The 23070-nt window shown below is 43.6% G+C and overlaps 1 protein-coding gene and 1 pseudogene across 1 annotated transcript in view; one reads left to right on the top strand and one right to left on the bottom strand.

Moving 5' to 3' along the window:
• Positions 1 to 851: 851 nt before the first annotated feature.
• On the top strand, positions 852 to 1130 carry LOC108530355 (putative 60S ribosomal protein L37a; annotated as a pseudogene).
• A 10215-nt stretch (positions 1131 to 11345) lies between these two features.
• The window catches only part of DDX47 (DEAD-box helicase 47), a 17334-nt gene continuing 5609 nt past the window's right edge, over positions 11346 to 23070 (bottom strand). Inside the window, exons 3-12 of the mRNA XM_017873172.1 lie at positions 19999 to 20187; positions 19671 to 19742; positions 19323 to 19441; positions 18672 to 18743; positions 18059 to 18175; positions 17036 to 17182; positions 16375 to 16512; positions 15283 to 15353; positions 13908 to 14037; positions 11346 to 11901 (exon numbers count right to left, since the gene is read on the bottom strand). Of these exons, the coding sequence (XP_017728661.1) occupies positions 11770 to 11901; positions 13908 to 14037; positions 15283 to 15353; positions 16375 to 16512; positions 17036 to 17182; positions 18059 to 18175; positions 18672 to 18743; positions 19323 to 19441; positions 19671 to 19742; positions 19999 to 20187 (1187 nt within the window). The 3' untranslated portion in view covers positions 11346 to 11769. The remainder of the gene's footprint in view (positions 11902 to 13907; positions 14038 to 15282; positions 15354 to 16374; positions 16513 to 17035; positions 17183 to 18058; positions 18176 to 18671; positions 18744 to 19322; positions 19442 to 19670; positions 19743 to 19998; positions 20188 to 23070) is intronic.

Genomic DNA, 23070 nt, shown 5'->3' with positions numbered 1-23070 from the left:
CACAGGTATAAACTCTCAAAGAACTGGAGAATCATCCTGGTTTGAAACCAGAATTTGAAGCCCCCACTCAGTTCAAACGTGGGAGACGGAGGTTGCAGTGAGCCAAGACTGAATCACTGCACTCCAGCCTGGGCAACACAGTGAGACTTCATCTCAAAAAAAAAAAAAAAAAAAAAAAAAAAGGCCGGGCACGGTGGTTCACGCCTGCAATCCCAGCGCTTTGGGAGTCTGTGGTGGATGGATCATAAGGTCAAGAGATCAAGACCATCCTGGCCAACATGGTAAAACCCCGTCTCGACTAAAACTACAAAAATTAGCTGGGCATGGTGGCGCATGCCTGTAATCCCAGCTACTCAGGAGGCTGAGGGAGGAGAATCGCTTGAACCTAGGAGGTAGAGTTTGCAGTGAGCCGAGATCACGCCACTGCACTCCAGCCTGGCGACATAGTGAGACTCTGTCTCAAAGAAAATAAAGTTGGGCCGGGCACGGTCACGGTCGCTCATGCCTGTAATCCTAGCACTTTGGGAGGCCGAGGCGGGCGGTTCACGAGGTCAGGAGATCGAGACCATCCTGGCCAACATGATAAAACCCCGTCTCTACTAAAATACAAAAAATTAGCCGGGCATGGTGGTGCACTCCTGTATGTAATTCCAGGTACTCAGGAGGCTGAGGCAGGGGATTCGCTTGAACCCGGGAGGCGGAGATTGCAGTGAGCTGAGATTGCACCACTGCACTCCAGCCTAGGGACACAGCAAGACTACATCTCCAAAAAAAAAAAAGTTAATTTCATAATGAAACATAAAATAATGCTTTTAAAGACTATTGCGGGCTCAAACCTAGTTTGCGCTGACATGGCTAAATGCACCAATAAAGTTGGAATTGTCAGTAAATACAGGATCCGCTATGGTGCCTCCCTACGGAAAATGGTGAAGAAAATTGAAACCAGCTAGCACGTCAGGTACACTTGCTCTTTCTGTGGTAAAACCAAGATGAAAAGACGAGACACAGGGATCTGGCACTGTGGTTCCTACATGAAGACAGTAGCTGGTGGTGGCTGAATCTACAATACCACTTCTGCTGCCACAGCAAAGTCTACCATCAGAAGACTGAAGGAACTGAAAGACCAGTAGATGTTCTTCCACCACTGGAAACATCACTAGCCTTTAATAAATGGGTTAACTTATGTAATAATAAAAAAGGACTATTGTCAGCATAATTCCCCAGGGCTATAGTCCTAAACTTTCTTTCTTTTTTTTTCTTTGAGACTGAGTCTCGCTCTACTGCCCAGCCTGGAATCCAGTGGCACCATCTCAGCTCACTGCAACCTCCACCTCCTGGGTTAAAGCCATTCTCGCACCTCAGCCTCCTGAGTAGCTGGGATTACAGGTGCCCACCACCATGCCCGGCTAATTTTTGTATTTTTAGTAGAGATGAGGTTTCACCATGTTGGCCAGGCTGGCCAAACCTTCTTGATATGCATCCCTATTCAACATAATATCTTTAACATACTTGCATGTATGTTAAACAATTTACATACATTATATATATATATAAATATGCCATATCCATATGTATTTATTATGAATTGTTTACAGCAAAACTTTACACTATAAAACATAAAAAATAGACATTAGAAATGGATGGGTTAAATACAGATAAATGTTCTAGTGTCTTCTACACCCCAACAGACCGCCTTGCAATAGGTTGTCCCTGGATGCCCGTACCCCGCTTTGGAAACAACTTCTCTAGGCCATAGCGAAGAGAAATGAGCCCTGGCTGCAGGCCACTGGCCAAAGAGTGACTCAGGGACTCTGGAGAACACAGTAGGAGAACGGGCAGGAAATGACTACCCAGCTGAGTACCATAAAACCACGAAGTTTGCAGACAGGCTGTAAAATTGAACATGACACCCTTCTTCCCTTTACCCTCTTTCCCAGCACCCCGCCCAGGTGGGCTGCCCTTCTGTCATTCCCACAAAACCCTGTCAGCCAGAGGCTTGTCCTTGTAAGGCCCTTTCGTCCCCTTCAAGGCTGCCCTTGGTGATCATACATAATTCTGAGTTCACCCAGACAAAGATGCTGAAGAGGTGAGGTACAAAGTGTGACTTACCCACAGGCCACACTGGCAATAGACCCTAGTGCCTGGTTAGGGGCATCACTGGCATTTACTAGGAAAATGAGTTAGGCTAGCCAGCCTTCTCTACAGCATACTTCTGTCGCCCAACTACTCCCACTATTCTTCTCTTTTTTTGAGATGGAGTCTCACTCTGTTGTCCAGCCTGGAGTGCAGCAGCGTGATCTTGCCTCACTGCAACCTCCACCTCCTGGGTTCAAGTGATTCTTATGCCTCAGCCTCCCGAGTAGTGGGATTAGCAGGCACAAGCCACCACATCTGGCTAATTTTTGTATTTTTAGTAGAGACGGGGTTTCACCATGTTGGCCATGCAGGTCTCGAACTCCTGACCTCAAAAGATCTGCCCACCTTGGCCTCCCAAAGTGCTGGGATTATAGGCATGAGCCACTGCACCCAGCCCCACTACTCTATTCAAAAGGAGACTTAGGTATTCAAGATTGAAAAGCAGGGCCTGTTTTTTCTCAGGCAGATATTATGAACAAAATTCCACCAGAACTTTTTTTTGAATAGAGGGAGTCTTTAGTATCTGTCTTTAAGTGGCTAAAGCTTGTTGGCACACTCTAAAACATATACAAACCTATAAACATACACATACTTCCCTTAAGTATCTTCAAAGGAAAAATGAACAGATTCTGGCGATCACCAACATCCTCTCTGTCTTCACACGCTGATTTTGTGTGAGGTTTCAACGCGAATCTTCTGGCAGTCCAAAGGTCACGTTTATTTTCTGGAGATTTAGTAAAAACACAAAACTATGGTGCTCGACTTCATTTTGTCAGCATAGGCTCACCCTACAAAATTCGTGAACACCCTTGGATGAATTTAAGAAATCACAGAAGAAAGAATAAGGAATAACTAGGCTGTGCCTGGCGCGGTGGCTCACGCCTGTAACCCCAGCCCTTTGGGAGGCCGAGGCAGGCGGATCGCCTGAGGTCGGGAGTTAGAGACCTGACCAACGTGGAGAAACCTCGTCTCTACTAAAAATACAAAATTAGCCAGGCGTGGTGGTGCATGCCTGTAATCCCAGCTACTCAGGAGGCTGAGGCAGGAGAATCGCTTGAACTTGGGAGGCAGAGGTTGCAGTGAGCCGAGGTCGCACCATCGCACTCCAGCCCGGGCAACAAGAGCAAAACTCAGTCTCAAAACGAAAAGAAAAAAAAAAAAAGAATGACTAGGCTGTAGTTTTAAAATATGACAAACAAGTTTTTCTGATTTGCAGTTTCCTTGAGAAATAACTCATGACCTCCAGTAAAAGAAATAATATATGCCAGTCACCTGGCAAATACCTAACACACAGGAGGCTCTCCTCAGCCCTATTGTAAAGAATCACTTGTTTACTATTTATCTTTGAGAGACAGGGTCTCGCCCTGTCACCCAGGCTAGAATGCAGCAGCACAATCATAGCTCACTGCAATCTCATCCTCCAAGGCTCAAGTGATTGTCTTGTTTCAGCCTCCCAAGTAGCTAGGACCACAGGCAGGCTCTGCCATGCCCAGCTAATTTTTTTTTACTATTTTTTGTAGCGGTGGGGTTCTGCTGTGTTACCCAGGCTGGTCTCAAACTCCTGACCTCAAGCAATCCTCCCGCCTTGGCCTCCCAAAGTGCTGGGATTATAGGCATGAGCCACCACGCCCCATCCAAGAATCACTTATTTAAAACCAAACCAACAACCATTACGAATGTACAAATAGACATATGCCAAATAAGAAACCTTTGGATAGTCCCCACTCTTGACCCACCCAGAAATCGCCACAGGGATGTTGGTTTTAAGTTGGCACTGGATTTAATAGCTTGGGTAAGAGGGTTTCTAAGATGTCAGGAGTTACCAGTGGACTCCTCCCCCAAAAGATGTCTGAGGACAAAAGCCAGCATCGCATCAGTGAGAGTTGGCCCAGTATAAATGACCACCAAGCTTGACTGCTGCTACTACTCTTTTGGACCCAGAAGGACAACTCCCATCACTTTGGGCTGAAGGACATGTCTCTAGGATAAAATGAACAAGCAGCTCACAGGTTACCCAGCACCAAGCTTATTTGATACAGGAGCGCGGACTGTGGACCAAGCCTACTGGTTGGATACGCAGTTAGGAGAGAGGGAAGCAGTGAGGGGGGCCAATGGTTCACAAACAACGTGTATTGGGATAAGCGGGGAAACAGTATTCCTAGCTTACAGACTGGGGTAGGGGGCGGGGAAAGGAGCAAACAGGGCAAGTGGCTTCATCAACATCCCCAGAGGGAAGGGCAGGCTTTGGAAAAGAACCAAGTGTCTGGAAGTTGATGAGGAGGGCCCACAGCCGGGGACCGTGCAGTAGAGATGATAGAGGAACATGACCTTTTCTTCTAACTGCGTCTGAACTTGCCGTTACTTCGGGGCTCCCAGTCCCCATCCTCTGGGTCAACCTAGATCTTCTTGAAGGCTGACACCCTTCACATACCTGTAGGTAGTTCTCCTCCCCACCCAGACCCCTGACTCCTGACCCCTAGTCCTGGTGGGGCTGTCCTCCACTGTAGTCATACGAGGAGTCTGACTCATCCGCCCCTGTGCCTCAGCCACAGCCCACTGTGAATCACTCCCTCCGAATTAAAACTCCTCCCCTCTCTGGAGTGGTCTTTTCTTCCTTCTGCCACCTACTGGTGAAAACAAGAATGTCATATCTTCTTACCTGCCTGTTGCCGATTTGAAAATAGCTTGGAACCTGACAGCTCATTTGCATAATACTTGTTGCGTGGAACATATTGAATGAGTAATATAATATGGAATTATACATATATACATACACACACACATAACACTGTATTTACTGTAAAGGGCAGAGGCCTGGAATCCAATTTTGGCTTCAAATTTTTACTTAGCCCTTTACCAGCTGTATGATCTGGGCATGCTGCCAGTCTTCATCTATGCTAATAGCCACAATTAATGATCATTATAATGACTAACACTTACTGACTGTTATCACGAGCCACAGTATATAGTTCATTTAGACTTCACAATGCTGTACTATAACTGTGTGTCTTCAGATAAGAAGGCTGAAACACAGGAAGGTTGAACAACTTGTCCAAAGTCTCACAGTCAGGGGCCGATTTGGCAAACTGTCACCATGGCTCATATTGGAAACAATAATATCCACTGTTTGGGATTGTTCAAAGAACTAGAAACAATACAGGTCAAGCCACCTGACACATCTTAGGTTTCAGAAAGTGACAGATTTTGAACATTTACTGCGTATGGGCCCTGTAAGGTATTAGTTATATCCACGAACTAGGCGTGGTCCCTGCCCAGTAGGAAACACAATCACAATACAATACTAAGGCTAAGTTCAGCAAAAATAGCATCTGACTCTTTCTTCAGTACTGTTTTCCTAGTACCTGGCACTGTGGCTAGGATATGGTGGACACTGGAAGGGAAGGAGGAAAGAAACAGAATTTTAAGAACTAGGTTCGAGATTCTGTAGGCAGGCCAAGTGTGGTGGCTCACGCCTGTAATCCCAGAACTTTGGGAGGCCGAGGCAGATGGATCACCTGAGGTCAGGAGTTCGAGACCACCCTGACCAACATGGCACCCTGCCTCTATTAAAAATACAAAAATTAGCCCAGCATGGTGGCACGTGCCTGTAATTCCAGCTACTTGGGACGCTGAGGCAGGAGAAGAGCTTGAACCTGGGAGGTGGAGGTTGCAGTGAGCTGAGATTGCACCATTGCACTCTAGCCTGGGTGACAGAGACTCCATCTCAAAAGAAAAAAAAAAAAAAAGGATTCTGTGACGGAGATAGGTTCGATGGTCTTCTTTCCATATTAACAAATGAGAAAACTCAAGGTTCAGAGAGGTTTAGTAACTCCCACAAGGTCACACAGCAACAGTGAACAGTCCAATGACTTACACTTTCCCCACATATTCCTTTCCCAATCCTCCTGCCCCTTCCAGCCTCTTTGATGGCACTGGCAGATGACTGAAGGGTGACAGTGACAGGAGACAAACTTTGGGTTTAGATGGCATCAGGGGATGGATGGCTATGAGCAGACAAAAGCTCCAAGACTCTGAGTGGACCTTGGAGGCCCACCTCCTAGAGACTCCATGGCTCCAGAGGAGCCCATTTTCTTCCTGTCTCCTTTGCACTTGGCACGAACCAGCTCTTCACTTCAGGTGAGACTGTTCAGTGCTATTTCCCAGACTTCAAGTTTCTGCAGTTATTTTTAGCGGTAGTTTTAGTGCATACCTGGGACAGGTGAGGCATGAAAAGGAATGTGGGTGTGGGTAACCCTTGAATCTCTAGAGTTATGGTCTGAGTCTCTTGTCATTGCAGCTAAAGAGGGGTGACTCACACCCTGATTTCTTATCTGCCCAGAGGCTAGATTTCACCCTACGAAACACGTGGATCAGAATGTCTTTATTCTCTTAGTTTTAAGGACATAGTTTCTTGATGTTACTTTGTTACCTGCTTTTAATAACTTGGATCCCTTCATTTTCTGTAATCAACACCATAGCCTGTGGTTCTTTCTGGTCCTATTTCCCAGGGTTTTGAGGGACCCAGGGTAGATAAAGTCTCCGATTTAGGTTTGTGGATGCCTCTGCAGGCAGGAAGCTACTTGGAAAACACTGTCTGCAAGTAAGACGTCCTTAAAGAGCCAGCCAAGTTCTGGGATATTCATTGCACGTTTTGAGAGACTGAGAAAGAATAATCATGATCTAGTTGGGTCTATGCCCCTCTTAGTAACTAGAATCCCCTCAGAGTGCCCTTAGAGGACTTCTTCATGGTTCCCTGGAATTCTGGGCCTGCTTTAAGCCTGAAATAGCCTATCCAGTTGAAACCCTCTCACTAGGATCCTAGGACCCCTTCATAAGATCGAGAGGTGTTTTCCTCATTCTCACTCTCACTCAGCTCTGTACGGAGGAAGTAAAACTAGGCTAGCTACTACCATGAAGCCATTGTTACTGCAACTGCAGACAATGAATACCATGTAAATCAGTTTTATAATTCAGATGAGAAATAAGGAAGACATTTTCTCTGGGCTGATATCACATGATTATTCCAAGATACTCCCTTTATTAAGTCATAAAAGTTAGATGTATCTGTTCACAATTGGGGTGGGAGAAGATTGTTTTGAAGCTCACAGTTTCTTAAATCAGGAAGGCAGAACTAAGGAGCTGTACCAAGAAGGGAATAGCAGAGGGGTCAGGGACCTCTTTCCCCACTCCTAAATCTAGAGCCTTTGGTATCTTGACTGCAAAGGCAATTTACATGTCATTTAAGAGAATGACATTTCAACATTCCTCTATACTTCTATTAATACCTATCCAAACACTTCTGAAGATCCATCTCCTGTCTTCTCCACACTTTGTAACTAGTTCTCCCCACCATTTCTATTCCATAATTGCAACCTTAAACCCTGCAGAATACAGCAGAGTCCACGAAGATGCCTGATACTGGGCTGAACAGTATCCCACAAAAAGTCATGTCTACCCATGTATTAATCTGTTTTCACGCTGCTGATAAAGACATACCTAAGACTGGGTAAAGAAAAAGAGGTTTAATGGACTCACAGTTCCACATGGCTGGAGAGGCCTTACAGTCACGGCATAAGGTGAAAGGCACATCTTACATGGTGGCAGGGAAGAGAGAATGAGGGCCAAGCAAAAGGGGAAACCCCTTATAAAACCATCAGCTCTCATGAGACTAATTCACTACCATGAGAACAGTATGGGGGAAACCGCTCCCGCGATTCACTTATCTTCCACCGAGTCCCTCCCACAGCACGTGGGAATTCTGGGAGCGACAATTCAAGATGAGATTTGGGTGGGGACACAGCTGAACCATATCAACCCAGAACCTCAGGTGACCTTATTTGGAGATAGGATTCTTGCAGACGTAATTAGTTAAGATGAGGCCATGGTGGATTAGGGTGCACCCTAAATCCAGTAACTAGTATCCTTATAAGAAGGCCTTGTGAAGACACAAAGATACATGGGGTAGAAGGCCATGCGTAGATGGAGACAGGGATCGGAGTCATGTTGCTACAGCCAAGAAACACCAAGGACTGCAGGCAACCAAGGGGCAATGCTGGCTAAGAAGCCAGGAAGGACTCTTCTCTAAAGGTGTCCGATGGAACATGGCCCCGCCCACACCTTAATTTTGGACATCTTAAAATCCAGGACCATGAGAGAATAAATTTGTTACTTTAAGTCACTCAGTCCCTGGTACTTTGTTTCAGTAGTCCTAGGACATTAAAACATACCTCCGTAAGGGTTTCAGCAGCACGACCTCACTATCTCAGCTTAGAGGACAGGAGCGCACAGGAATGACTGACTAATAGAGCAAACCTACATGCCTTGTTTTTATTTACTAGTGGATCACATTGGTTTCTGTGCCTCCTGCCTTTTGCAATAGTATCTGTGCATTTTCTGCTTTGGACTCCATGCTCTGGACCTGTTGATATACCTGAAGACACCCCCATCCACATTTCTTTCACTAGTGTCCTTTCTTCCCATCCTAGCAAAGCATAATTATGCACATACATGAGAGATGGCAGTTAAGCTTTAGTGCAGTGGTTTTTAACCTTTTTAGTCTCCCCAGAAATATGCATATTCCTCAGGGGTCCACAAACCCCAGGCCAGAGACCACTACCTATTTGGAAAGTTGAGACATCCTTGAGGATGATTGCAATCTCTCCTTCTTACCCCCTACTGGTACACCAGGTCCATTTCAGTTTGCTTCTGAAGTCCTCCACTGAGCTGGAACAGCATCCATGAGCTGACTCGGACAGAGCTGCTATCCTAAGCCACCCTAGAGTGCCATCGGGAAAACACGATGTCAATGGAAAATTAGTCCCAAGTGGGAGGCACAACTCATAACAAATAGGAACAGGTACAGCCGCGCTCAACCATTTGCCTCCCTATTCTGGTACCCCTTTCTCCTTTCCTTTCCCTTATGTCTCTACCTCCTCTAAACTATCCTTCACACAAAGGTACCATAACAAGCAGCAACAAAATTCAGAGCAAACAAAACAATAAGTAAGTCATGCACTGTATTTCGATTCATTGCGAATGCCTTGCCCACAGGGGCCCATTTTAGAATGCATCTGTGGTAGAAACTCCCCCCCACCAATACTTGCAAAGATCTTCCTGCAGTGAAGGAAGTCCACTGAACAGTCCGCCCCGGACTACCACAGAGAATTTTACTGCTTTGTACTCTTTACTCCTCACCAGATACTTTGACTTAGATGGATACGGAAAGTTTCTTTTCTGCCAAACTTCATTCCAATCTTAATCCATCAAAGTGTTTCTTTAGACCCTCTTTACCTTGGTTCTGCCACTTCAGACACACTCTTCTAAAATTTTTTTTTTTTTTTTGAGACGGAGTCTCGCTCTGTCACCCGGGCTGGAGTGCAGTGGCCGGATCTCAGATCACTGCAAGCTCCGCCTCCCGGGTTTACACCATTCTCCTGCCTCAGCCTCCCGAGTAGCTGGGACTACAGGCGCCCGCCACCTCGCCTGGCTAGTTTTCTTTTTTTTGTATTTTTTAGTAGAGACAGGGTTTCACCATGTTAGCCAGGATGGTCTCGATCTCCTGACCTCGTGATCTGCCCGTCTCGGCCTCCCAAAGTGCTGGGATTACAGGCTTGAGCCACCGCGCCCAGCCCAGACACACTCTTCTAATAAAACTGTTATAGACAACAAAAAGTATTAGGCATCTTCTATGTGTAAACATCCTCGGAACATGAGAGTGTTCGTGATTGGGAATTTCAAAGTTGCTTCTGAATTCCAGCAACCCTCCCCCAACATCCAGCCCCTAGAGTGCCAATGCCCTACCTCCTCCCCTGGAGCTGAGGCCCCAGCTCCACATCTCCTGAATTGCCTAATAGATGCGGACAAAAAAGACGAGTGGCCAGTGGGCACCAATGACAAGTGGATGAAATTAGGTCTTATAATTATACATTTCTGACGCATATTGATTTTATTCTTGTCACCTGGGGATAAGAGTCTACATAAGAGGCAGAGTGGCCAGGTGCGGTGGCACACGCCTGTAATCCTAGCACTTTGGGAGGCCGAGGCGGGTGGATCACCTGAGGTTGGGAGTTCAAGACCATCCTGGCCAACATGGTGACACCCTGTCTCTACTAAAAATACAAAAATTAGCTGGGCGTGGTGGTGTGTGCCTGTAATCCCAGCTACTCGGGAGGCTGAGGCAGGAGAATTATTTGAACCAGGGAGTTGGAGGTTGCAGTGAGCTGAGATCACACCACTGCACTCTAGCCTGGCAACAGAGCAAGACTCTGTCTCAAAAAAAAGAGGCCGGGTGCAGTGGCTTATGCCTGTAATCCCGACCCTTTGGGAGGCCGAGGTAGATGGATCTCTTGAGCTCAGGAGTTCAAGGCCAGTCTGGGTAACATGCCAAAACCTAATCTCTACAAAAATACAAAAATTAGCTGGGTGTGGTGGTGAGTGCCTGTAATCCCAGCTACTTGGGAGGCTGAGGCAGGAGAATTGCTTGAACCAGGGAGTCGGAGGTTGCAGTGAGCCGAGATCATGCCACTGCACTCCAGCCTGGCAACACAGCAAGATTCCATCTCAAAAAAAAAAAAAAAGAAAGAGGCCGGGTGCAATGGCTCACACCTGCAATCCCAACACTTTGGGAGGCCAAGGCAGGTGGATCTCTTGAGCTCAGGAGTTCAAGGCCAGTCTGGGTAACATGCCAAGATCTCACCTCCACAAAAAATATAAAAATTAGCCAGGCGTGATGGCGTGTGCCTGTAGTTCCAGCTACTCGGGAGGCTGAGGTGGGAGATCACTTGATCCCAGAAGGTCAAGGCTACAGCGAGCTGAGGTCGTACCAATGCACTCCACCCTGGGTGACAGAGTAAGATAGTCTCAAAAAAAAAAAAAAGAGTCTACCTAAGAAACCAGTCTTCCTAACCACCTGCTTAATTGAGGAAATGAAGGAAATAAATCTATTTAGGGATTCTAAAGACCTCTGCTGTCTTACTAATGGACTTTGCTCCATCTGCAAGAAAAACACAACCTCCTTTCAAGTAGGACTTCCCTTTCAAAGCCATCTATCATCTTGTTTCCTTGTTGATTTTTTAAGTAATAAATATTTATCTTAATTAAGACAACCAATGAATGTGCCACATAATCAACACTGTCAGCTTCTTACCTATTAAAAAGATCTTACTTAAATCTACAAGGCCCTTTAACACCAAGGTCTTTAAGGAGTTTGAATCTTTAAAAAATAATATTTAAATTTATTGTTTCACATTAGTTTGAATAAAGCACAAGCCAAGACGGTTTAAATATCATTTGCAGATGTCCAAGTTTCTTTACAATTACAGGTCGTGGACATCATCAAACTAGTCCTCGACTTGCAGCTAAGGCAACAGGTCTGTGTGAGTGACAGAAGAGCACATCCTACTCATGTCATGAGCAAAGAATCAAAGTTGAAAAAACAGTAACGGTCTTGACATCAGCACTGTAAGAATTATTCTGCAGTAAACTCCAACCCAGAATGGGGAAGAGTACTGAATTCGCTGAGCACATTCTGGACACAATTCTGACAGATTTCAGTCTCACGACCTCTGTCGGAGCAGGTTTCATTCTCCAATTCTCTTTCACAGAACAGCTGAACGTGAGTCTTCATAAAAGTGATTAACGGCCTTTCTGCTTCTTCATTTTTCCTCCAGCCACCTTGTTCCTGACACCAATAGCGCCCTCTGTATCATCATTATCTCCAGCATCCTCTCGCGAGCGTTTCTTCTTTTCTCCATGCTCCCTTAATTCCTGCAAGAAAAAAAGAAGATGGGATTGAAAACGAATTACTGGCACTGAAGGCAACACATTCTAGTCCCCTCTCCTTAAGATCAAGTATCAAGTAACTTCCTGCTGCCTGACATTAGCAAAGGAATGAGATCCAACTCCAAATATACAAAGATGTTAACTTTATTAGTAATCAAAACGTGAACATTAAAATAATAAGGTTTTATTTTCACATGGCAGATTGGCAAAGACTTAAGAGAAGGGTAATCCCCAGTATTGGCCAAGGTGTAGAAAAAGTCACATATACTGTCACTTACAGTGCAATCTGCTATAGCTTTTCTTGGGGGAAGGGGCAATTTGGCATTCTGTAGGAGTTCAAATTTTAACTGTGTACATCCCTTGGCCCAACAATTCTACTTCTAGGAATTTATTCTAAGGGAGTAAGTATGCAAAGCTGTACAAAGTAGGGTGTTCAACACTGTACCAAAGTAGACAAAAACTGGAAAAAAGCATAAGCATCCATGAATGTAAGTATTTCATACACATGATGGAATTCTTTGTAGCCATTAAGAAACGATCACATGAATCTATATTTGTTGAAACAGAAAAATGTTAATCCTATATAATTATGGCTAAAGAAAGAAAAATAGCCAAATGTTATCAATGGCTTTCTGTGGGGAAAGGTTTACCTTTTCACTTACTACTTTAATCCTTTCTGTATTTTTTGAGTTTTTTTCCCAATGCACATGTAATACTTTCACAAACAAAAAAATCTCATGTGGGCAGAATAAAAACCAAATCTGTACCTCAGCTACTAAAACAACAACCTATGGGCGAAGTTTCTCCATCCCTCAGACCAGAACTCCAGAAAGCAGGCTGCACTTCCAAGCGTTTTCCTCTAGAATCTTCTCATCACCACTATTACTGTTACTACTACTACAGGGTGAGTATCCCTTATCGGAAATGCTTGGGACCAGCAGTGTTTCGGATTTCAGATTTTTTCTAATTCTAGAATATTTACAGATACATAATGAACTATCTTGGGGATGGTACTCAATTCTAAACACAAAATTCACTTGTTTCATATATACCTTATACATATTGTCTGAAGGTAATTTTACACAGTATTTTAATATTTTTGTGCATTAAAAACATTTTGACTGTGTCTTGGTAGCAACCTGTCACATGAGGTCAGGCATGGAATTTTCCACTTGTGGCAATCCTTTTGGCACTCAAAGTTTTGGATCGCCAGGCATGGTGGCTCAAGCCTGTAATCCCAGCACTCTGGGAGGCTGAGGCGGATGGATCACCTGAGGTCAGAAGTTTGAGAGCAGCCTGACCAAATTGGAGAAACCCCATCTCTACTAAAAATACAAAATTAGCCGGGCATGGTGGCGCATGCCTGTAATCCCAGCTACTTGGGAGGCTGAGGCAGGAGAATTGCTTGAACCCGGGAGGTGGAGGTTGTGGTGAGCCGAGATTGCACCATTGCCCTCCAGCCTGGGCAACAAGAATGAAACTCCGTCTCAAAAAAAAAAAAAAGTTTGGATCTTGGTTTTGGATTTCAAATGTTTGGATCAGGTATGATCAACCCCTACTAGTAACTACGTAGTTTGTACTGGCTTCTCTGGTGCATGTAAAACCCCATAAGGTATTCAGGCAAGTGTTATTCCCAATTTACAGGTGAGAAACTGATTCTGATTCTGAGAAATCAGGCACATTTCCCAAGCTCACACAGTTCACAGCTGGATCTTCTGACCTCAGGTCTGATGAATTATCTCACCACATGTGACACATGAACAGCTGCTATGAATGTGTGAATGTCAGAATGAGGCCAAACCCTGAATCCACCATTTGGCTGGATGGTCTAATGCAAATTACCTACCATCTCTGCACCTTAGTTTGCTCATCTGAAATTTGGAATAAAATAATACCCAGCTTCTGCAGTCTAGTATGAGGGTTAATATAATAAAGTGGCACATAGTTAACATTGTTTGCACAGACACTGGTGAGAAAAGAAAGATGTATACCATCCGGGCAAATCTTTGGGCTTCAGCCACGCGTTCTGTCAGCATCATAACCTCATCATCCTGTGTTGGAAAGACTGGTAGTTTCTTCCCAATTAAGTGTTCTATGCGCTGGAAGAGTTCCACATCATACCTGAGGAAGGAAAACTGCACAGCTTTGGTTGCCTGGTAATGCAAATGCCTGTCCATTCCCAAACTATTATTATATGACACAATGCAATAGGAGCCATAGGTTTAAACAATATTGAACATATTATTTCTTTTCTAAATATGGGTTAAGTGCAATCTCTGTGCATAGCCCATTAGAAAATCACTCAAGGGAGGCCAGGCGTGATGGCTTGCAACTATAATCCCAACGCTTTGGGAGGTCAAAGCAGGAGAATCACTTGAGACCAGGAGTTCCAGACCAGCCTGGACAACATAGTGAGATGCCATCTCTATAAAACATTAAAAATTAGCCAACCATGGTGGCCTGTGCCTGTAGTCCCAGCCATTCGACGTTGAGGCATGAGGACTACTTGAGCCCCGGAGTTTGAAGCTGCAGTGAGCTATGATCGAGCCACTGCACTCCAGCCTGGGTAACAGAGTGAAACCTTGCTGCTTAAAAAAAAAAAAAGAAAGAAAGAAAAATCGGCCGGGCAGGTGGCTCGTGCCTATAATCCCAGCACTATGGGAGGCTGAGGCAGGTGGCTTGCGCCTGTAATCCCAGCACTATGGGAGGCTGAGGCAGATGGATCGCTTGAGCTCAGGAGTTCAAGACCAGCCTGGCCAACATGACAAAACCCTGTCTCTGCTAAAAATATTTTTAAAAACGCCAGGTGTGCTGGCATGCACCTATGGTCCCAGCTACTTGGGAGGCTAAGGTGAGGTAGGAGGACTGCTTGAGGCCAGTGGGTGGAAGGTACACTCAGCCAAGGTCGCACCACTGCACGCCAGCCTAGGCAACAGAGCGAGACAAATAAAAAAAAATAAATAAATAAAAAAAAAAAGGAGGGAAGGAGGGAGAAAATCCCTCAAGGTATTTATTCACAGGACAGCCTTGGGCACATAAAATTTGTTCCTCAAAAAAAAAAAAATTGGAAATAGTTATTCTAATACTTTCTGAGTTGATACAAAGGCAATTGCTCTCCAGCTCTAGGTACCATTCTACCATTCTACATGCCAAATACTATACTAGATCTTTTACATATATAATCTCCAATTTTCACCAAAACCCTGCTAGATAGGTATTACTATTCCCATCTTTCAGCGCCTTCACCCTGGTTTTCAGTATGAAAGTGATCAGTGTAGTACATGATAGCACCAGGTTCCCAGCCAGTGGCTCAAAAGTTTTGCTCTTTTCTCTACGTTGCTCTGCCCCTAAAGCTGATTTACTTACTGCGTGACAAAAGTAATAGCCTTTCCGGAGCGCCCAGCTCTAGCTGTTCGACCTACTCGATGGATATAATCCTAAAACCAAAAGGGTAAATAAATTCAAGTTATATGGATTATTATAAGTAAACAAAACAAAACAAAACAAAAAACCTACATATGCAAAGTCTTGCCGTAAAACTTTGAAAGAAAATAGATTCATGTCATAACATGGAGAAAATAAATGGCCTGGGCAATCTGTTGAGACAAATCTACTTCATCTTTTTTATTCTCCTTGCAGCACAAAATGGATCCAATGCTTTCCCTTCTTTCATAGAAAGATAAATCTGCAAAGTGTATCTACATGGTCGCAAGCTGCATGGTATTTTAAAAAACAGCACTGGATCTCGAGGCAGAGCTGGGTTACAGCTGTGGTCCTTCCCACTTGCCAGTTACATAATTACCTGCAAATTACATAACCTCTCTGAACCTTGGTTTCTATTTATTGAATAGGAATAGAAATACATGTCCAAATTATAGAGTTGTTATGAAAATCAAATGAGATAGCACCTTGTCTACAGCAGTTAAATACAAAGACAAGAGACACACCAGTCTCATCCAGGGGTGATTCTGTCATCCTCAAGGGACACTGGTAATGTCTGGAAATATTTCTGATTATCACAAGTGGAAGAGTGTGTGATGCTGTCATTTAGTGGGTAGAGGCCAGGAATGCTACTAGGAATCCTTCAACTCAAAGAACAACCCTTCAACAAAGAATTCAACAGCTTAAAATGTTAATAGTGCCAAGGCTGAGAAACCTTGAGATACACTAAGAACTACAAGTTGTCACTCTCAAGAAATGACAGTGACATGATCAGTATGTGGTGTACCTGCCTCTACTATGAGCATCTAATAACTCTCCTTGGCTACTTCTTTCATATGTACTAATGTTACATACACAGGCTTGTGCAAGATGATGAGAATGAACTAATCAAGGGCTTTCTTGTTTTTTGATAATTAACCAGGAATAAAAAAACTGCTGTAACTAAGGAACGACAAGAGACACTCCATTAAGAAATACACTTTAGGACTAGAAAGGCAAGTTAGCAACAGGACTCACCTTGGAATGGGTAGGAATGTCAAAGTTGACAACTACATCTACATGAGGTATGTCCAAACCCCGGCTGGCAACGTCAGTTGCTAGAAGAATGGAACGGGCCTTGGCCTTAAACTTATTAAGGGATCCTAGGCGCTTACTCTGAGGTAATGAGAAAGAAATGTTGGAAAACTTAAACATATATTTTGGAATACAAAACACAAAACAGACAAACACAAGAACAAAGAGACATAAATTTTAAAAGTTTTTTTCCCCCCAACTTTTGAATGGGGCTTCACAGGTCAAAACAGAAATATGGAAGCAACAAAAAATTAAAAAAAAAAAAAGATACAAAATAAGGGTAGCCTGACACGATAGAAAGGTAACTGGGAAATAATTTATTAATGTTTTTAGAGACTAGAGTCATTATTACCATTAGGGCTGAATACATCAACTCAACAGCTTGCAAACCAGACAGCTACATAAGAAATATTCTAATGGGAGCCTCTTGCTACCCTGAAAGGAGAAAGTAAACATCTAGAGCAACACTTCAAAGCCCATAAAATGAGTACAATTATGGAAACAGGCATCGGTGCCCTATGTCCTTATTGTACAAATCTATTGTTAGGAGGTTGATCTCGCTCATGCCATCAGTACATGGCTGATGATGACGATGAATCCTTACCTGACTCATTTGTCCATGGAGGGGGATGGCAGTGAATCCAAGATTTCGCAGTAGCAAAGCTGTTCTCTGGGTATTATTACAGGTGCTGCAGAATATCATAAAGGAGTTTCCCGCCAATTCATTTAGAATATAAACCAGGTAGGTATCCTAAGTTACAAACCCAAAACAATATATGTCATCGAACCTGGGAGAAAGGATTGGAGACCTGGCATATATATAAGGTAAAGACTAACCCGGCCGGGCGCGGTGGCTCAAGCCTGTAATCCCAGCACTTTGGGAGGCCGAGACGGGCGGATCACGAGGTCAGGAGATCGAGACCATCCTGGCTAATACGGTGAAACCCCGTCTCTACTAAAAAATACAAAAAACCAGCCAGGCGACGAGGCGGGCGCCTGTAGTCCCAGCTACTCGGGAGGCTGAGACAGGAGAATGGCGTCAACCCGGGAGGCGGAGCTTGCAGTGAGCTGAGAGCCGGCTACTGCACTCCAGCCTGGGCGGCAGAGCAAGACTCCGTCTCAAAAAAAAAAAAAAAAAAAAAAACTAACCCTATAGTTGCTTCTCAATTATCCAGACCTCCATTATCCAGACCTCCAGCTGCCAGCTTAGGATTCCTTAACCAGCATTATCATCTCTGTGAACCACTACTCCCCACAGAGCCTAAAGGCAGGCAGGAGATCTGTCCTCAGAAAACAGTAGAAGTCCTTATATCAAAGCACAAAACCAGAGGCTTCATCCTAAATAAAAGCCATATTAAAAGCGAACAAAGGAAAAATTACCTCAAGGATGGGGATGGGAAGGAATTATATGATTACATCATGACCTCATTATTGTGGTTTAATGTGTTGTGAATTCCTGGCATGTCTACTTTATCGGTGATAATATAAGCACAACACGCCCTCTAAAGCAAACAGACAGGATGCCAATCTGCATTACAGCTCTTGGCTAATCAAAGGTTGACACATTTTCAGATGCTTTGGTGAAAAGAAGAGGGAGAGGCAGGAATGATCAAAGTAAACACTTTACCTTGAATTTAGAGGGAATAAAAATATAATATTGCTGTAATTTTTCAACTGTCTGGTATTTAGAGGAAACGGCACATTTCACAGGATTTTTCAGAGCTGCTCGCTGAAGCTTTTGCACCTGGAGGAAGAAGATCCAGAATAGCACACTGATGCCTAAACACTCTTTATTTATGATATGGTTTGACTCTGTGTCCCCACCCAAATCTCATGTTGAATTGTAATCCCCACATGTCACAGGAGGGACCTGGTGGGAGGTGACTGGATCATGGAGGTGGTTTTCCCCCGTGCTGTTCTCATGATAGTGAGTTCTCACAATTTCTAATGGTTTTAAAGTGTAGCACTGCCCCTACCTCCTGCCACCATGTAAGACGTGCCTTGCCTCCCCTTTGCCTTCTGCCGTAATTGTAAGTTTTCTGAGCTCTTCCCAGCCATGTGGAACTGTGAGTCAATTACACCTCTTTTCTGTATAAATTACCTAGTCTCAGATAGTTCTTTATAGCAGTGTGAAAATGGACTAAAGCAATTTATTTTTACTTATTGTTATTATTGTTGTTACCATTTACTTTATGTATCAATTCTCATAAAGAAGAAACAAAAGTCCTAGCAAATTTCACCTTCTTGGTCATGGTGGCAGAGAAGAGGAATGTTTTCCGATCTCGAGGGATCACTTTGAGGATCTTGTCAACCTAAGGCACAAAGAGGAAAAGATGCCAATAAGATATTCAGACTGGAAGAGCTGCAAATCCTCTAGGTAATGAAGGAGGTAGACATTAACAAATTAAATATATCACTGTGAGGATTTGGGACTCGAAAATTCAATTCGATTCAGCTAAAGTTTACTGAATACTTACTGCCTGATACCCTACCAGACACTATTTAAAAAAAAATACCTTTCTAAGAAAAGAACAGTTTAAATTAGTAGACCAGAGTTGATCTAAGAGAAAAGTCAAGAATAAGTATTAATCAACTAAGTAAGCTGGGATTAGTGGGTCATCAAAGAAAATAAAGATATTTCAGGGTGTATGCCAAGGTCTAAATTAAATGAAATGGAAAAGAAAATCCAGTTTTGATATTTCCCATTTCTGGAGTCAGAGTCAGACTATATTCTAAAGATAAAAGGGTACTGAGAAACTGCAATTTGAAGAATATCAAGAATGAAACTGATACTGATGCAATGTTCTACATAAAACAAGTGGGCAATGAACCAAATTTTGAAACAGGAACGTTGAGATGCTCTAAGAGGAGGAAAGAAATTGAGAGTTCACCTCTGTCTCAAAATCCATATTTAGTATTCGGTCGGCTTCGTCCATGACCAAGTATTTGAGAGCTCTCAAGTTGAAACCTTTCGTATTTTCCAAGTGGTCAATCAGTCGACCAGGAGTTGCTACCAAGAAAGGTTGAGGAGAAACAGTGATGTTTCAGAACAGGACGAAAAAAAGCAACAACAAACAAATAAAGTTACCTGCCCCACCCCACAGCTCTCCACCAAACTTAAGAAATTAAAAAATTTAACAGGGTTACAAAATCTGTTTCTCAAAGTCTTTCTATCCAATATTGGTAGATTTTCTCCAATTCATCACTGCCAGTGTATTTTACCTTCGTCAGTTACTTACCTATTATTATATGCGGTTTTTTTGCAAGGGCCAAAGATTGAGACATTGAATCAATTCCACCCACAATCACAGCTACAGACAGAAAAAGAACATAGAGATGAGATCCTTAATTTTTTTCCATGGTCCACTGAACATCTTTTAAAGCCAATGCCAGATTTCTACTTAAACTTGTTCTTCCCTTACAATTAATACTCTTCCCAAAGCTAAAATACAGCATTAGCTCTTTAGGTCAATAAATTATGCTAGCAATACTTTCCTCCATTCTCCTTTCACACTCATTCTTCACTTGCGATGGCAACCTAGGATCCCTTCCCTCTCAGACACTTACCACTCTGCACTCCAATAGAGGACCCCAGGGCTTCAAACTGCTCTGAGATCTGAAAGGCCAGCTCCCGAGTCGGGGTAAGAACTAGGGCAAACAAACGCTGTGGGGTCTCCAGCAGTGCATTCAGAATGGGCAAAGCAAAGGCGCCTGTTTTTCCAGAGCCAGTTTCTGCCAGCCCAATGATATCACGACCTAGAAGAAAAAGAAATTCAACAGCCAAGTTAATTCTCTCTGCAGTATTTGTCTTCTACAATGACACAATGCTGGGCACAAAGTAGACGCTTAATAAATATCTGATGAACTGGAGAGAGAGGAAAGTTGAATAAACAGAAAAGACATGGTCTCTCTCTTAGATAAGCTCAAAACCCAGTGGTGAGACAGTCTAATATACAAATTCATTATAATGTGATAAGAGTTTTAATATAAGCCCCTGCAAAATACAGTGAGAACACAAGGAAAAGTAACTACTGCCCAGAAGAGTCAAAAAAGTCTAACAGAGGTGATTAAGTGAGTTAAACCTGGAAGTAAGCAAAGAAGGGAAGAAAGGATATTCCTGTAAGAGGAAAGATAATTATAATTAAGGCTTTAAAGAACATAGCATGCTGGCCAGGCGTGGTGGCTCACGCCTGTAATCCCAACACTTTGGGAGGCCGAGGCGGGCAGATCACCTGAGGTTGGGAGTTTGAGACCAGCCTGACCAACATGGAAAAAACCCTGTCTCTACTAAAAATACAAAATTAGCCAGGCATGGTGGCACATGCCTGTAATCCCAGCTACTCGGGAGGCTGAGGCAGAGTTGCTTGAATCCAGGAGGCGGAGGTTGCGGTGGTGGTGAGCAGAGACTGTGCCATTGCACTGCAGCCTGGGCAATAAGAGCGAAACTCCGTCTCAAATAAAAAAAAAAAGAATATAGCATGCATAGTTAGGCTGAGGAGTGCAATGTGGCTGGAACATAGAAGTGTTAATTAAGTTAGAAAGAGAGAAGAATGAGGCTAGAGTTTTGATGTTTTCCTATAAGAGAGAATTGAAGGATTTTAAACAGGGAATATCATGATCAGTATTACTGTTTAGGAAAATAAACTCTAGGCCTGATGGCATAAGGAGGGGCCAAGGAACCTAACAGTGCGTGCCATTTACTGCTCCTTCTGAGGCTAGAATGCTCTAAGTAATTCTTTAAGAACAGGTCACCATTGTTTGTTATCACCACTCAAGCTACAACTTACAAGATTTGGAAATTAACTCCTGAGTGGAGATCACTATCTTCAGGCTGGCTGTGGTGCATAGGCAGCTATGCACTACAACAGTATCCAGTGAGAACAGTCCCTCTCAAATCACGACCCCTACACTTGCTGCCCCTGTTCTATGACCGTGTAACGGCTGAGAAGTCTTCTTTACCTAGAAGACAATCCTACAATAAACAAATCCCTTTTCCCTGACATAACCTGAACATGACTTACAATCTGAAATGACTTAAATGACCACAACAGGGAAAACAAAGGCTCAACTGGGACATCAGATGCAATTCAGGGGAGATATGATGGTGGCCTGAACCAAGGCCAGGAATGAGCACAGGAATGAGTGAGATTCAGAAACTAACAAAAGGGAATGTGGGTGACGCACACATTTTTAGTACAGGACACTCAAAAGCCAAAAACTGAGATATAGGCAACAGAAAAATTAGTCCCGGTTAGGAAAATAAGGACTTTGGTTTCCACACAGGGAACTTAGAACTTAAGATTCCTGCAGTAAACTCAAAGAGATGTGTCTCTTTTTTAGAGATATGTCTAAAAACCAGTTGAACATACTTGTTTGGAGCTCAGGAAAAAAGTGGGGTTAGAACAGACATGGGAGCCATAAATATCCTTCCACTGGTACTCCCTCAGGGGCAGATGCTTCAGAATAATCCATGAGACTTGCATATACATATATATATATATATGCACATACATACATACATACATACATGACCGGTCCCATGCCTGGAAATTCTGATTCAGTATTTCTCACCCAAATCTCATCTTGAATTGTACTCCCATAATTTCCACATGTTGTGGGATGGACCCGGTGGGAGATAACTTGAATCATGGAGGCGGTTTCCCCCATACTGTTCTCACAGTAGTGCATAAGTCTAGTGAGATCTGATGGTTTTGTCAAGGGGTTTCTGCTTTTGCATGTCTCTAATTTTCTCTTGCCGCCACCAGTAAGAACCGCCTTTTGCCTCCTGCCATGATTCTGGGGGCTCCCCAGCCACACATGGAACTGTAAGTCCAATTAAACCTTTTTCTTCCCAGTCTTGGGTGTGTCTTTATCATCAGTGTGAAAACGGATTAATACACAGTGTATCCTAGTGAATTATATTTTTTAGCCTTTTTTTCATTAACATCAGTGTTTTCCATTCAAAAGCAAATGCACAGATGTGAAATACAAGTCAAACCAGACAATGGACTGATTTTTTAGAGATTACAGACAAATGACAATCCAGGGATAAAATGTCTCACTCATCTACTTATTTTAATGTTCCCCAGTTGCAGGGTAGGTAATAATGAATTGCAACAGCATCTACCTATCTGAGAAACAAAGGTCAGTGTAAGCAAATGATTCCCGAAGCTTTTTAGTCTTCAGCTCCTCGGGGATACTGCTGTTCTGCCTGTGTAATACAATACACCTTCGGGAACAGGGGACGGGGGAGCTAGGATTTGTTCTTTTTTTGTCAAGGGAAATCTTAACATTTCAGAAGAAAGGAGTACATAAGAAAGATTTAGGGAAGTAAAGGAGCTGAAGTTGCTCGGTTCATGAAACAATAAGGACTGCTCGCTGCTCACAGCTGAGGCCTGCACTGCTTTCAGTTTTTTAATGAGTCCCTCAGAGCAACCCTCAGTTTGTGAAACTGACATATTTTTCTATGTCATCTCCTTTCTTCATCTCTGAAGAAACCTCTAAGCCTTTTCAGTGTTTATACCTGTAGAGAATATACCAGCATGTGGCCGGGCGCGGTGGCTCAAGCCTGTAATCCCAGCACTTTGGGAGGCCGAGGCGGGTGGATCACGAGGTCAGGAGATCGAGACCATCCTGGCT

Source organism: Rhinopithecus bieti, unplaced genomic scaffold (genome assembly GCF_001698545.2).
Source record: "Rhinopithecus bieti isolate Rb0 unplaced genomic scaffold, ASM169854v2 scaffold_110, whole genome shotgun sequence".
NCBI lineage: Eukaryota > Metazoa > Chordata > Mammalia > Primates > Cercopithecidae > Rhinopithecus > Rhinopithecus bieti.
Note: the sequence above shows the minus strand (reverse complement) of the source record. Positions and strands in the feature narration are given on the sequence as shown.